This window comes from Agelaius tricolor, unplaced genomic scaffold, assembly GCF_023055355.1.
Source record: "Agelaius tricolor isolate 1412-34295 unplaced genomic scaffold, bAgeTri1.0.p SCAF_23, whole genome shotgun sequence".
Taxonomy (NCBI): Eukaryota; Metazoa; Chordata; class Aves; order Passeriformes; family Icteridae; genus Agelaius; species Agelaius tricolor.
Window position 1 is genome coordinate 6,059,820 of NW_027269283.1, and position 13,631 is coordinate 6,073,450.

Sequence of the window (13,631 nt, forward strand, 5' to 3'; positions counted from 1 at the left end):
CACTGCAGCCTTTCCTTTGGGAGGAGAAGTGGCTTTTTAAGGAACAGCAGATTGTTTTTCCACCTGCCCCCCCGGCAGGCGCGGTGCGCTCCGGTGTGGCAGCCGCAGGGCAGATACGGCCCGTGGAGCTCCGGTGCTCCCGGGGCAGCGGGAGGGATGTGCGGGGCTGCCGGACCAGCCCGGGGCTCTGGCTCCCGGCTCACGGCACGGGCTGAGCCAGAGGCTGTTCCCGAAAAATGCGGAGCCTGAACCAGCATGGCCTGGAGGGACCGGCTAGCAGCTGATAACCAGCCTCTCGGAGCTCCCGGGGGGGGGGCTCAGGAGGAATTAATTATGTAATGTCTTTGCTTTTAGGCGGAGTCTGTATTTTTATTTAAAAGAAATGAGAGAAAAAAAACCCTCTCGAAATTCTCCGGGTTTATTGGGTCTGCAAGCACGGTGGGGTAGGAAAGCTGGGGGCTTCCCTGGCAAGGTCCCAAGCAAGCCCTTGGGAGGTGGGTCCTGTGTTGGACAGCAGCAATGCATACAGGGGAGGTGGATTCTCCATCTGTGCCAAACCTTTCCTGGCTGGTGGCCCCAGGATGGCCACAAGGCCAGTCCCACTGTGGCAGGGTCCCCCAGCACTCCAGGGTGGGCTGCAGTGCTGCAGGACGGGCTCACCTCCACTGCCAGGACAGTCATGAGCCAAACACAATGTTTTGCAAAGTGATCTGGCCGTACCTGGTGCAAACTGAATTCCAGCCTCTGGCTGTCATTTCCCGGCAGTTTGTTGGAACCCCCCCAGCCCTCCCTCCCCAGGGCCTCTGTTCCCCCAGGGCACCGCTCCCCGGTAATCCCTCACCACCTTCATAGCTTGCAGGCTCCAACGGGTCTGCAGGGGGAAACAAGAAGGGTCTGTGCTCCCCAGATGGTGCATGGAGTGTTTGTGCTCCTCTGTGAGCTCACACATCCGGATTTAATGCCTGAAGCTGGGTGGTTCCCCCGGGGAAAACCCATGAGCCGTGTGTGTCCCCCATGCAGGTCACCTGTGTGCTGTCATCATCTTCCCAGGGCGGGTGTCTGCAGGGCCCTGAGCAAGCACTGCCAAAGGCATTTTCCATCCATCCCTCGGGGATGCAGCGCAGCTGGGATTTTGGAATGCAGCTGGGTTGGCCTTTCCCTGGCCAGCTCAGATCAGATTGAGTTACGTCCAGCCCTTGGAGCTCTACCCTTTGGCGTTACCCCTCACCCTTCCTGTTTTCCTCTGGTATCACTGGTTTCTCTGGTTTTCCATTTCTTATGGCTATCTTGCAGCTCCCCAAAGCACCAGCAACCCCAGCTCAGTGACAGGCAAGACCTCTTTTTGCTCTGCCACAGCAAGCACTCGGAGATAATGAAGCTTCTCTTGGATACCTCTGCTTGCAGCCATGTCCCAAAGGCAGGACTGAGCCGGTGTCCTTGTCCCACAGCTCAGCTGCCTCTTGCACCCAGAGCTGCCTCTGTGTTTACCTGCTGAAACCAAACCCACTGCCCTGGCTGTCACTCAGGAGGACAAATCCAGTCAAGACAGTTTCCACTGTGGCATGGACCAAGCCCCCAACTTGTGCTTCTGAACTCTCGGGGCTGTTTGTGGCTGAACCCCATTCAGGGGCTGCCAGGACAGGAATGGGCCTGTGGTGGCTCTGCTGGCACCAGAACTGCAGAGGGGCCCATGTGGGTGGCTCTGAATTTTCCCACATGCTGTTGTCACTGCATGTCTGCCTTGTCACCCATTCCCCACACTTCCTCCTTGCCTGGAACAGGGCACAACTGTGGCAGTGGCTGGGAGTGCGGGAACCCCAGTGCCTCTTGCTCTTCCTCTTCTGTTTTTCCTCTTTGCTCTGTCTTATCACAATTGAACCCATTGACCCTGCAGCCCCTGCGGTTTGTAGGGCAGAGCTTGATGGGAATCTGCTGATGAGGAGGAGAAGGAGGAGGAAGATGAGTGCTGTGGCCGTCTGTGGTCTGAGCTCCCTGCTCTGTGCCAACCCACGCAGTGTGTGCCCTGCTGGGGCTCAGGAAGCACAGGGGGAGTGGCTGACCCAGGAACTGCCATGGCAAGAGAAGGTCATTCCCTGGGGCTGGCATCTGTGACCTGATCATGGGCCCTCCACTCCTCTGAGCTGGTTTTGTCATCTGCTGCACCCAACCTTTTTGACCCTTATTCCTTTGGAAAAAAGTATTTCCTGGGATTTTGTGGGAGTTTCCCTCCAAGGTTGGAGGGTGCTCTGCACCTGGCCCTGCCAGACCCTGACCAGCCCACACTGCTGGATCCCTGCCAGCCCCTGACAAATGATTTTGCCATTTCACGAGGGAAAGGAGACATTGATTAACTCCTGTACTTGCCTTTCTGGAAAGGTTATGGCTTAATTGGTCAAACTGGGGAGTCATAAATCATGTGCTGAAGGATCAGCAAAGATAAGAAAATTTTTGCCAGAATGTTGCAAAACACGTTTTGGTAGGAGGGAAGGAGGGATCTGGGTATGCCCATCCAGCTGTGGGGGCTGACAGCTCTGGAGTGCACAGAACCCTTCCAGGGAAACGATTCACCCTCCAGTCACAGGCCGGAAATTCCCCTTTTTGTTATCAGTTAAACTCAGGATTTGCCAAATATCCTTTTTTTAATTTTACTTATGGAAAAAGAAAACAACAGGAAAGTCATTGTTTGCTTTATTCAGAAGAATCATAATTCCATCTGGTTTGAAAAATGACTCTCCTTTTCACTGGAAAGTGCTATTTCTCCAACCTAAAAGCTGTAATGGGGGGGATAGAGCAGATCAGCTCTCAACAGGGTGGAAAATTGAGCAAGGGAACTGTCAGGCTTGGCTTGGAATGATGCTGGAGGGAGAAAAGGTTTTTGGCTCTGGCAGTGAGCTGGGTCCCATCCAGATGGGCACGGCTCGCACTGGCCACATGGGCACACCCAGCTGTAGGGCATGGGGATGGGGAGCAGGGACATATCATGGAGAGGTAGAAATGTCCTGGCTCAGGCACCTTAGTGCCACTCAGGACGTGGCATTATTGGAGAATGGAACAAACTTGAGGCTCCACAGGACAGGCTGTGCAGACCTGTCCAGGTTCTCCAGGATGACTTTCAAACCAAAAGGAATGGGATGGAGTCAGCGACCAGGATTTCAGTGGAGCCGGGACAGAATCATCAGTAGGGAAATCCGTGTTGAGCTGGGGAAGATGGAGTCTAAAAAAACTGTAGGGAGAAGTAAAGAGCAGACAACTGTGTAGGACCAGGAGTGGTGACAGGCAGAGGTCCTGAGACAGGGCAGGGCCGGGGTCGGTGCCGTTAATGGCCCAGACAGGAGGAGCGTGGCGCCCGCGGGGGGCAGCTGGGGCCGTGAGGAGCTCAGCGGGGCTTGGCTCTGGGATCTGGCAAAAACAAGGCTGAGGGGGGTATGAGTGATGCTCGGCCAGACTGGGATGGGCGAGTGCCCTTTGCCGAGGCGCAGCATCCCGCAGGGTGCGAGCTGTGACCGTGCTGGGCTGGGAGGAGGAGGAGGAGGAGGAGGAGGAGGAGGGTGTTTTTCTGGAACGGCCTCCAAGGCAGAGATCGCTTCTCCTCTGATGTCTCTTGATTAGCTCATGCTGTGGCTGCCCAGGGGGGCGGCCGGCCAGGGCCTGGCCCCGCCAGTCGCCAGTCGGGGTCCCGCCTGCCATCACCCCCTCCCGGCTGCCCCAACAGGCTGAGCAGGGATGTGCCTGCGGGGACAGCGTCTCTGGGGACTTCGGGCTGCCTTGGGCTGGGATCGGCAGGGTTGCACCCAGACCAAATGGGTCCCAAAGGCTTCAGGACAGCACGTTCCCAAAACAGAGTGGGGAGGCTGGGCAGGATGACACCACTGTGCTCATGTACTGGGAGGGAGAACAGGAGACTGAGGCACTTAACCCTTACAAAAGGGTCCTTTTAGCAGGGCCAAGGTGCTGGCAGCAAGTAGGAGAGCCAGGCTGTGGGCACAGCCCATGTAGGGGGCACAGGGGGCATTCTTGGTGGCACCAGGTGCCTGCGGGCACTGTGCTGGGGTGGTGGGAACAGTTGGAACCTGGAACCCCAGCAGCTGGCTCTCATTGGGACACAACTTCTCATTCTCCTCCATGAGGACCATCCAGGTGCTTCTCTTCAGGTTTATTAATGCTAATGGAGTTAGTCCTGTGTTAATGAGCACATACAAACCCAGGGCCCACTGCTGGGGCTCAGACAGGGCTGCAGCAGCAGCATAGGGATGGTAAAATCTTCCAGTGGAGCAGGGAGCATAGTGAGTGACAGGAACATCTCACAGGTCTGCACTCCCCTAGGATACTCCAGGCACAGTTTCTAATGTGGGAACCCTCCCCACTGCCTGAGACAAGGTAGGGATAAAGGCACTTTATGGGAGAATTGCTACACATCTGGTAGATTGTGAATGAACCCTGTGAGCTGATGATGGAATTACTGCTGATCCATGGCAGGTAGAACACCAAGAACAGGGAACCAAAGATTCTTGGACTGAGGGTGGGGTAAAAAGTTCCAGCATCCCACCTCTGAGCATGGGAAGTCTCATCCAGTCTGTGATCTAGACTTATGCAGCTGGACAGAAACTGAAAGGACTGGTTACTTGGCATTTGCTTTAGTTGAACTTTCAGTGTGGTGGTTCTCCAGGTAAATGATCTGGTGGGCCTTTTCGGATGGGCAGGGTGGTCTGGGACTCTGGAGGTCCCTGGGCAAAGCCACGTTTGCTGCTGGGACTTCTTCCATGGAGTTCTGTGAATCTGAGTCTTCAGAGGAGAAACTGCTCTGGCTGGAAATCTGGAAGTACTGGGCAGCTTCTGCCTGTGGCCCCGCTGGTGCACCAGCTGTGCTGGGATCTGAGGCAGTCCCATGGGACACAGCAGTAGCACATGGTGGGTCAGCTCCTGGGAAGCGTGTCCAGGGAGGCAGGGTGACGGGACGCCTCCGACGGGGCTGGCTGCGCTCCTGGGTGAGGTGTCCTGTCACTCCCAGGCCGGCTTTGCTCTTGGGCTTGGGATGGGGGGTGTCAGCAGAGATGTGGTGGTGAGAGGTGCAGGCATCCTGAGGCTCCAGCTGGCAGTGGGGCTGCAGAGAGCTCTGCTCCACACCCAGCGTGGAGCCAGGAGTGGTGCTGGGCTGGGACTGTCCCGGTCCCTGGGGCTGTCCTGGCCCCTCAGTGCTGGTCTCTGGCTGCTCTGCCAGCCCCTTGCCCCCCAGCACTGCTGGCTCGGGGCTGGGGGCTGCTCTGCACACCGGGACTTCCATGTGAGGAGCTGCAGACCCTGGGCTGGGGGGGCTGGAGGAGTCTCCCTGCCCATCAGCTTGTGCTCCCCAGGCCTCCTGCAGTTCTGCCAGCATCTCCTCCAGGATCTGCCGGGTCTCCTGGTACTTGTGCTGTGCCTCTGTCCAGGCTGCCAACCCTTGGCTGCTCTGCATCCTGCGCACCTGAGCCTTCATCTCCTTCAGCTTCTCCAGGGCGAACTCCACCGAGAGCTTCTGGAAGGATCTCTGCAGGCACCGCAGTGCCTGGCCCTCCCCACGCTGCGCCCGGGCCGAGCACTGCCGGCAGTCCAGCTTCAGCCCTGCCACCTGCAAAAGAGGTGACAGTGGCTGCTTTCGTGGCCACCAGCAGCACCATGTCCTGCAGGGGGAGATCCCCTGCACCCACCTTGTTGGAGAACCGGACGAGCTCCTGCAGCAGCTCCCGTTCTGCCTGCCGCCGCTCCAGCTGCTGGGAGAAGCTCATCAGCTTTGACTGGAAAAGGGCTGCAGACACTTGGAAGGCATCTGCCTCAGGGAATGTCCTGCCTCGGACCTTAGCTGCCTCCTGGCACAGGGTGAGGCCATGCTGGTACCGAGCCTGCAGGGACAGGAGGAGGGATCAGCTCCACACTTGGGAATGGTGCTGACCTGGGATACATGTGCAGGGTATGTGCAGGGTGATGCACTGCAGGTGGCATTTGGCATTGCCATTAGCCCATCCATCACCATTACAGCTGGATGGGAAACACTTCTGGGCAAGTGAGAACTAACAAAGCAATGGGATTCTCCAAATCTCTGCTCTGCCCTGGCCTGGTTTAAAATGCACCCAATGCACCTCCTGTCCTAAGAGGGGTCACCATGCCTCACCCTCCCTGCAGTGCGTGTGACTAAAGGGCCTACACATCCAGGGGAACCAGAAGATCTTCATCACAATGTTATTTGTTGTCTGATGAATGCCCAGGCTTTGTAGGAAAAAGGATGGAGTGCAGCAAGGACAGCAGTCCCAGCCCAGCACACATCAAGGAACAGTGCAGCCACCCCCTCACAGGAGCAGGACTGCCCAGAGTCCCCACAATGCTGGGGACTCAACAGTCCCCAACTGCTGAGTGTGCAACTGCAGTGTGACTCAACAGATCGGGGATACTCAGTTCTGCTCAGAAGCCTCTTTCCAAACCCAGAGGATGTCTGTTACAGTAAAGCCCTTCCAGACATACTGTGGCCTGGGTGAGGAACTCCTTGAAGTGCTCGGTGGAGCCCTGGCAGCTGTCGGGACTCCAATCCTCGGTGCCCATCTCCTGCAGCCGAGCTGCTGCCTCCCCATCCAGCCAGGACCCCAGCTGTGAGAGAGCAGAACAAGGATCAGGAGGGATCAGCCAGGGCAGCAGCAGCGTGTCCACAGCACCCCCCCTTCCTGCCCCAGCCCATGCTCAGTCACACACAGACGCCTATAATGAAAATCAAAGCTCAGGCAATCCTGCCATTCTCCAGGCTTCTGTCATCATCAAAAATAAAGGAAACATGAGCAAAGCACTCAATCATGGAACAAGACAGAGGGCAAACTTCAACTTGTGGCACCCCAGGGACACCCAGCTCACCTTGCCAAACTGGGTCTCGAGCTCCCGGACCTTGCGGAGGAACTGCAGGCGCTCCAGGCAGCTGTTGGACTGGGACACGAGGTTGTGAAGTTCTTCCTCCAGCTGACTATACAGCCCCTCAGCCAACTCCATACCAGTCCTGGGGGTTGGGAGGAGAGAGGCCATCAGGGCCAGGTGCTGCCAGGTGAGCACAAAGTGGAGGGGAGCAGGTCTCTTGCCCAGCTCCTGACCCCAGCCTTGCAGGCACCTGGATATCTTCCCAAGCCATGGAGCAAATGGATAGCAGGGACCATGGGATGGGAAAGCCCCGTCTATCAGTACAGGGAGAGAAGGGAGCAGGAAGGAGCAGTGGATCAGTGCTGCCTCAATGCATGACTCTGGAGCAGCATGGTGTGACTGGAGCAGTGCGGTATCACCAGATGGGTGCAGCATTCCCGGCCGACAGCGACATCACCGGGTGAGTATGGAATGGCCCAGTTACAGCATGGCTGGAGGAGTAAAGCATGGCCAGATGACGGCATCACTGGAGGAGTATGGCGCGTCCAGGTGGGGGTGACATTACTGGATGACTGCAGCATGGCCAGAGGAGCCATGCACGGCCAGATTGTGACATCACTGGATGAGTGTGGCACGGCCAGACAAGTGCATATCACCGGACGATCACGGCATGGCCAGAGGAGCACAGCACAGCTGGCTGGGCGCGGCATGGCCGGGACTTGGCCCCCTCTAGTGGCTTTTCCCGAGCCCAGCCCAAGGCACTGCCGCGGGCATTGCAGAGCGAGACAGATCTGTCCTTGCCTGGGACAGGAGACCCTCTCAGGGATCTGGCACCAGTGAGGATGAGGGGACTCCTGCAATGGGCTGTCCCAGACATGTGGTCCATGCTTCTAGAGCAGAATTGATCATGGCAATAGCTTGGGCTCACGGGGACAGGGCTGTCCATGGGGAGGTGGCTCTGTCAGCCAGCAGGAGCAGGGGTCCCTGGCATTGTCACCCCCTGACCAGCAGAACTGCCCTATCCTACCTGATGTGGTCGGAGGCGCAGAGGCGGGCGGCCTCCCTGCGCAGCCGGGCCAGCAGGAACCCCCCCTCGCGCTGCACCCGCACCAGCTGAGCGTCACTCAGCACCTTCTGCATCAGCTCCTGGTGCCTCCTGATGCCTGCAGCTGCATCCTGTGGAGGAAGGGAGGGTCAGAGGAGTCTCACCTGGGGCCTCAGCCAGAACAGGGGCTGCTCCCCAGGCAGGAGCAGAGGGGACAGAGAACAGCCCCGTGGCCAGGAGCAGCCAGTCTGGGAATGGTTATGCCAAGTTTTGGGGAACTGGAGGGAAATGTTGCTGTGGCTGCACTGCAGATGGGCACATTGGGAATGTCCCCAACCTGTGATGCTGCCACCCATTACCTGTGTCCCAGCCAGTGCATTGGTGTTCTGAAGCTCCTGGATGCAGTGCTGCAGCAGCTCCGATGCCCGCCTGAGGCTGGCTGTGAAGGGCTGCAGCTTCTGTGGGGGACACACACCGTGGGTCAGTGGGGGCAGCCTGCCCATGAGGAGGAGGAGGAAGAGGAAGAGAAGCACCAGGACAGAGCAGGAAATACTGTGAGGCACTGGGTTAAAACTGATGAGGAAGGGAGTGAGGAGGTGGATGGGCAGCTGCAGGCAGGAGCACATAGGAAAGAGCTTGACCCTCCTGTGCTCAGAGCTCTCCTGTTCATTCCCCTCTCCCAGCCCTCCCTGTTGCTTTTCCAGGGATGTGTGTGGGACACATAAGACGCAGTGGGGACAGAGGGACACAGGGGAGGTGAGGCAATGGCTCATGGCGTGGTAACAGACACCTGGAAGAATTGAACCCACTCGCCGTGGCAGTAGGGGAAGGCACCGTCCAGCTCTGGGGGCAGCTGGGAGCTGTCAACGTGGCGGCCCAGAGCCTTCAGCGATGTCAGGGTCTCCACCTGCAAGGCACAGGGCTTGTAAGGCTGCCTGGAGCAGAGAATAACCCCCTATTGCACCAGCTCAGGGGACAGGGACAGGCTCACCTGCACCCCAGACAGCTTCTCACGGTGGGAGACCAGCTCCTTCTCGGCCAGGAGCAGCATGCTGTGAATGCAGCCTGGAGACACACTCTGTGGGAGGCAGGGGAGAATCACCAGGGCAAACCCCACACAAAGCCCTCAGGTCACCCACGCAGTGTGGGACTTTCCTGGGTCAGTTGAGGCTGGTGAGCTCATTGCAAAGGAAAAGGCTCCCACTCTCACTGGTGTGGGAGATGGAAACATCTCCCTCAGGCCATGACTTTGTCCCAGCCACCTTGCCTCCCTGGCAAAGGACCATGGGAAGAGCCTCATGAGTGAACCCCTTCTCTGACACCAGTGACACTTCTCCATTTGATGAGCATCAGGGCCAATGTGGGTTTTACTGGGCATACAAAGGCTGTGGCAGGGGGGACCCCATAGCCCCTGGACAGCACAGGGCACTCCTGTGGCACTACCTGGGCATTGGCACAAGGACTCTGCCATGACAGTGGATTGTCACTGCAGAGCCCATTTCCTGGTGAATTCACATATCAGGATACTGAAGGGCTCTTGGTGATGCCAGCTGAGTGATGGCAGGGCTCAGAAGGGACCTTCAGGGATCACATGGAGAGTGGGCACAGGGGAGGCTCTGAGGGACCCCCAAAAGGAGGCAGCACTCCCTCCCAGACAGGGACACCCCTGGCATGTCTATGGCACAGGCACACAGAGCCTGGCATACCTGGACAGAGCGGAGGGCTGAGAATAGGACGGGAGCGGGCGGCTGCTTCCGGGCATCCACCACAACCGTCAGCCCAGCATCCTTTGCTTCTCGCTTCTCACCATTCTTCACTTCTTGCCTAGCGAGGGGAAACACAGCAGGAGTGGGGGTCCTTCCCTGGGCCCTCTCAAAGCCCCCTCCCACATTCTGCACCCCCAGGCAGGCAGGAACCTACAGGAACAGGCAGTGGCCTCATCCCTGCAGGGATGTCCCTGCCAAGGTCTCAGAGCATGTGCCTCTGGCAGGGGCATGGTCCAGGCACCTCAGGGATGTGCCCAAACCAGAGTGTGTGGGATGCTGGGAATCCATCCCAACTTAGCCTGGGAGCCCTGAGCCAGGCAGCAGCTGGGGGTCCCTGGCAGGTTCTGCTGGCTCTTACCTGGGGAGGGAGCAGAGGCAGAGGATGAGCCTTGCCAGCTCGGCAGCTGAGCACCACGCAGCCCTCCAGGCACTGCCACTGGTGGTCACCAGGAGGAGGGCCCTGCCCAGCCTGTCTGAGCTCCCTGTGGAGAAACGGTGAGTGACTCCTCTGGCAGCCAGCTGCCAGACCTGAGCACCCCACAATGGGCTGGGGTAACCATCAGTGCTGCCTCAGCTCAGCCTGCCATGGTGCAGCCCCTCTGGCCCTTTGGGAGGAGGAGAGCCAGCCCAGGGGTGCTCTTGGCATGAATGTCTGGAATTCCAGAGCTGGTGGGGACGTTTTTCCTGAGAAGATGGGTTTTGTTAATGCTTTTTGCTTCTTGGGAAAAAGAAGGAGCCAAACGTTTAGTGTTTGGCAGCTAAAGCTGAACAGCTTCACTGGAGAGGAATGGTGTGGGAGGGCTTGGGGCGGCTGGGACCGGGGCAGCTGCTCTGCACAGGCTGCCTGCATTTATGTTTTTAATGTTTTTGCCCAGCTGAAAAAAAATTTTCCGCTTGGAGTATTTCTGGCCTCCAGCAAAGCCCTGAAACCTTCCTGCAAAACACTCTCTCCAGCAGCCTGTGTTTCCATCCAGAGGCCTCTCCCGCCCATTCCCCAGGCTCATGGTGCCAGCAGTACCTGGCAGGCAGATGATGCCTGAGCGCAGCAGCCCAGCGTGCAGGTCCTGCCAGGCTGGAGGCTCCCGAACAGCAGTGCCAGTGCTGGGCACAGAGGGACCATTCTTGCAGCTGGAACTTTCCAGAGACCGTTCCTCCACAGGAGCAGCAGTGGCTGCATTCGTACCTGTGCACAGGGATAGAGGAGAGGGGAGCTGGTGACACTCAGCGAAGCAGAGGAATAGCAGAGCCCCAGCAGAGCCTGGTCAGGTGCTGCAGCCCCACAGGATGGTACCTTTCCCTGCTGCCCTGGCTCTGCCCATCCTGGGCGAGTAGATGGCCGACATCTTCTTCCAGGCCCCCTCGTGCTGGCTGCTGACTCTTTCATCCTCGGGGGCTGCCCCGAGCCGCGTGCCCTTCAGGAAGGAGAACTTGTGGCTGGAACCTGGGGGGAGCCGGGGGCTGCCCCTCTGCACCAACCCCCCTCGGCCCGGCACCGCAGGAGCCGCTCGGCGGGACTGGCGGGTGAGGAGCATGGGGCTGCCAGCCCCCTTCCTGTGCTGTGCGGGGGTCTCACGGGGGGTGGCAGGGGGCAGCTCGGAGCCAGGGCTGTCGGGCTCCTCCAGGATGGCTGCCATCAGCCCAGAGCCAAAGCTCACCGGGTTCTGCAGCGCGGCCATGTAGGAGTCACGTTGGCGGCACTTTGGGCCATGTGACTCTGGCTCTTGGCTTATCTTACTCCCCAGGCACGGGCTGCAGGGACTCTCCTCTGAGCTCAGTGCTCCCCCACAGGGCCAAGAATCTGCTCCTGATCCCCCATTTGCCCAGGGGAGCATCTCGTCGGCCCCAGCACTTATGCTCCCTGGAAGACAGGTGGGCAACAGGGATCTGGTCAGGACATCCAAGTCCTCCTGGGATTGCTCCAGCAGGTCCACATACTCCCCCTCCAGGTTCTGGCTGATGATTTCACTGAGGCTGGGCACAGCCAGCGTGGCTGGCTTCTTCCGCAGACCTGCCTGCTCCACCTTGATCAGTCCTGGATATCGTCCCTGGCTTGACTTCCGAGAGGTGGCCTTGCAGCCTGGGATGGTGCCCACAATGTTGCTGTAGGGCGTGGGGACATTCACTGTGCCATGGAGCACAAGTGTGCCAGGTGCAGTCTCAGGAGCAGGTTCATGCCAGGCACCAGCGGGCACACTGTCAGCTCCAGCCCTGGGCTTGTCAGTGAACTCAGGCGTGGCAATCCGGCTCCATGGCAGTGGGGTGACGCCGTTCTCGGTGGCCACCAGGCAGGTGTGCAGGGGAGCTCCGGCCCAGCTGCTGTTCACCTCCTCCAGCCATGCGTTGGTGAAGAGCAGAGCGTGGGTGGCCTCGGGGACAGGTGTCTCCTCCACGGAGCGCAGGTCCAGGGAGAGGTGCTTGATGGTGACACGCGCTGTGTGCTCCTCACAGGGCTCTGCTTGCAGGTAGAAGTCCCCGGGGCGCAGCAGGAGGGGGTTGAGCGGTGCGAGGTGCACAACCACCTTCTCGTGCAGACACAAGGGCCAGCCTTCATGGAGAAAGATGCGGTTAAAGTAGGGAGCCTGGGAAGGAGGAAGAACACAGTGCATGAGGGAGCCCTGCCAGCTCTGTGCCTCCCAGCCACCCCCACACGCTCTTGCTGCCCAGCCCCATGCCTCCCGTGACGAGGATGAAAGAGCCTGGTGACCCAATGCACGTCACTGAGCCAAGGCCCTGCAGCACAGCCCTGCAAGCCCACCCTGAGCCATGGCTATTCCCACAGTGCAGAGTCTACCCATGTGCTTACAGAGGGAAAACCCCTGCTTAAGCCTCTCTAGGATCAAAACAAGATGACCCCAGAGTCCCTCTGCCCTTATTGCAGGAACCACATATGCTGGACAAATCCCAGGGAGCCGGGTATGCCATGGTCCTCTCTGCAGGGAGCGGATGGGACAAGGAGTGGACGTGCAGGGAGGGAGCCCATAGGGCAGCGTGCCCATGCAGGCAGGACCCCTTAGGGCAAACCCCCGTTTGGGAGTTTGGGAGCCGCTCATGGGGGCACCGTGGTGGGGCACGGGGGCTTACACAGGCCGCCTGCCGCAGGCGCTCGAAGAGCCGCTTGGCGGGGATGAGGAACTGGAGCAGGCAGCAGAGCCCATCCCCCTGGTAGCTGGTCTCCAGCAGCCGAAACACCTGGCCCAGGACGGTGGGAGCCGTGGCTTCGAAGGGCGGGTAGAGGGCCTGGAGAGCACTTTGCACCGCCGCATCCAGTGACCCGGCATCCTGCGGGAGAGAGGCAAGTGTCGCTGGTGGGAGAGTGGCCCCGCAGGGACACCGTTCCGCCTGACCCGCTGTCGCTGCCCACCATCCCACGCTGCGCTGTGCCACTGTCGGGACCCTGGGATGCCCACACTGGCAATGCTGCTGAGCTCAGGGGCTTCAAACCCTCCTGGGCTGGAAACGGGAGGAGCCGGGATGGAGCACAGCAAGCACAGCGCAGGCGGGGCGGGTCCGGTTCCCAGCGCCGGGCTGTGGTTAAGGAGCCTGGGATAAGCCCCGAGGCAGCAGCCGCCTTGCTCGGCCGCCAGCCATGAGGAGGCGGAGGAGCCGCAGCAGCCGAGGGGTTAAGAGGAGTCACACCAGACAGATCGTGGGGCTGTGCCGGGCTCCGCAGCTCGCTGCAGGAATGCAGCAGATGGGAGGAAGGACAAACATCTGAAGATGGATAGAGTGTTTTGGTCCAGACTCATTGCTGAATTCGCCAAACTCTGAATTATTCCTGTATTTTCTGGGAAGCGTTCTGCTGTGTTGCATCCCCCCGCACTGCCCCAGAGCAGGGTGAGGACACTGGGGCTGTGCCACCTGTGGACCAGCCGTTCCCAGTTCATTCTCTCAGTGCTGCAGGAGCTGGAGGCTGTGTGGCATGGCTGGTACATGGAGAGAACCCATCCCAC

General features: G+C 59.2%; 1 protein-coding gene across 1 annotated transcript; it reads right to left on the reverse strand.

Moving 5' to 3' along the window:
• Positions 1-2,671: 2,671 nt before the first annotated feature.
• Positions 2,672-12,959, reverse strand: KIAA1755 (KIAA1755 ortholog). The gene is given in 14 exon segments (XM_071446733.1): positions 2,672-5,605; positions 5,685-5,876; positions 6,493-6,615; positions 6,874-7,012; positions 7,898-8,046; positions 8,275-8,373; positions 8,706-8,822; positions 8,907-8,993; positions 9,622-9,739; positions 10,040-10,163; positions 10,700-10,864; positions 10,973-12,260; positions 12,763-12,911; positions 12,914-12,959. Coding segments are annotated over 14 exon segments (3,783 nt in total). The 3' UTR covers positions 2,672-4,618.
• Between the last annotated feature and the right edge of the window lie 672 nt (positions 12,960-13,631).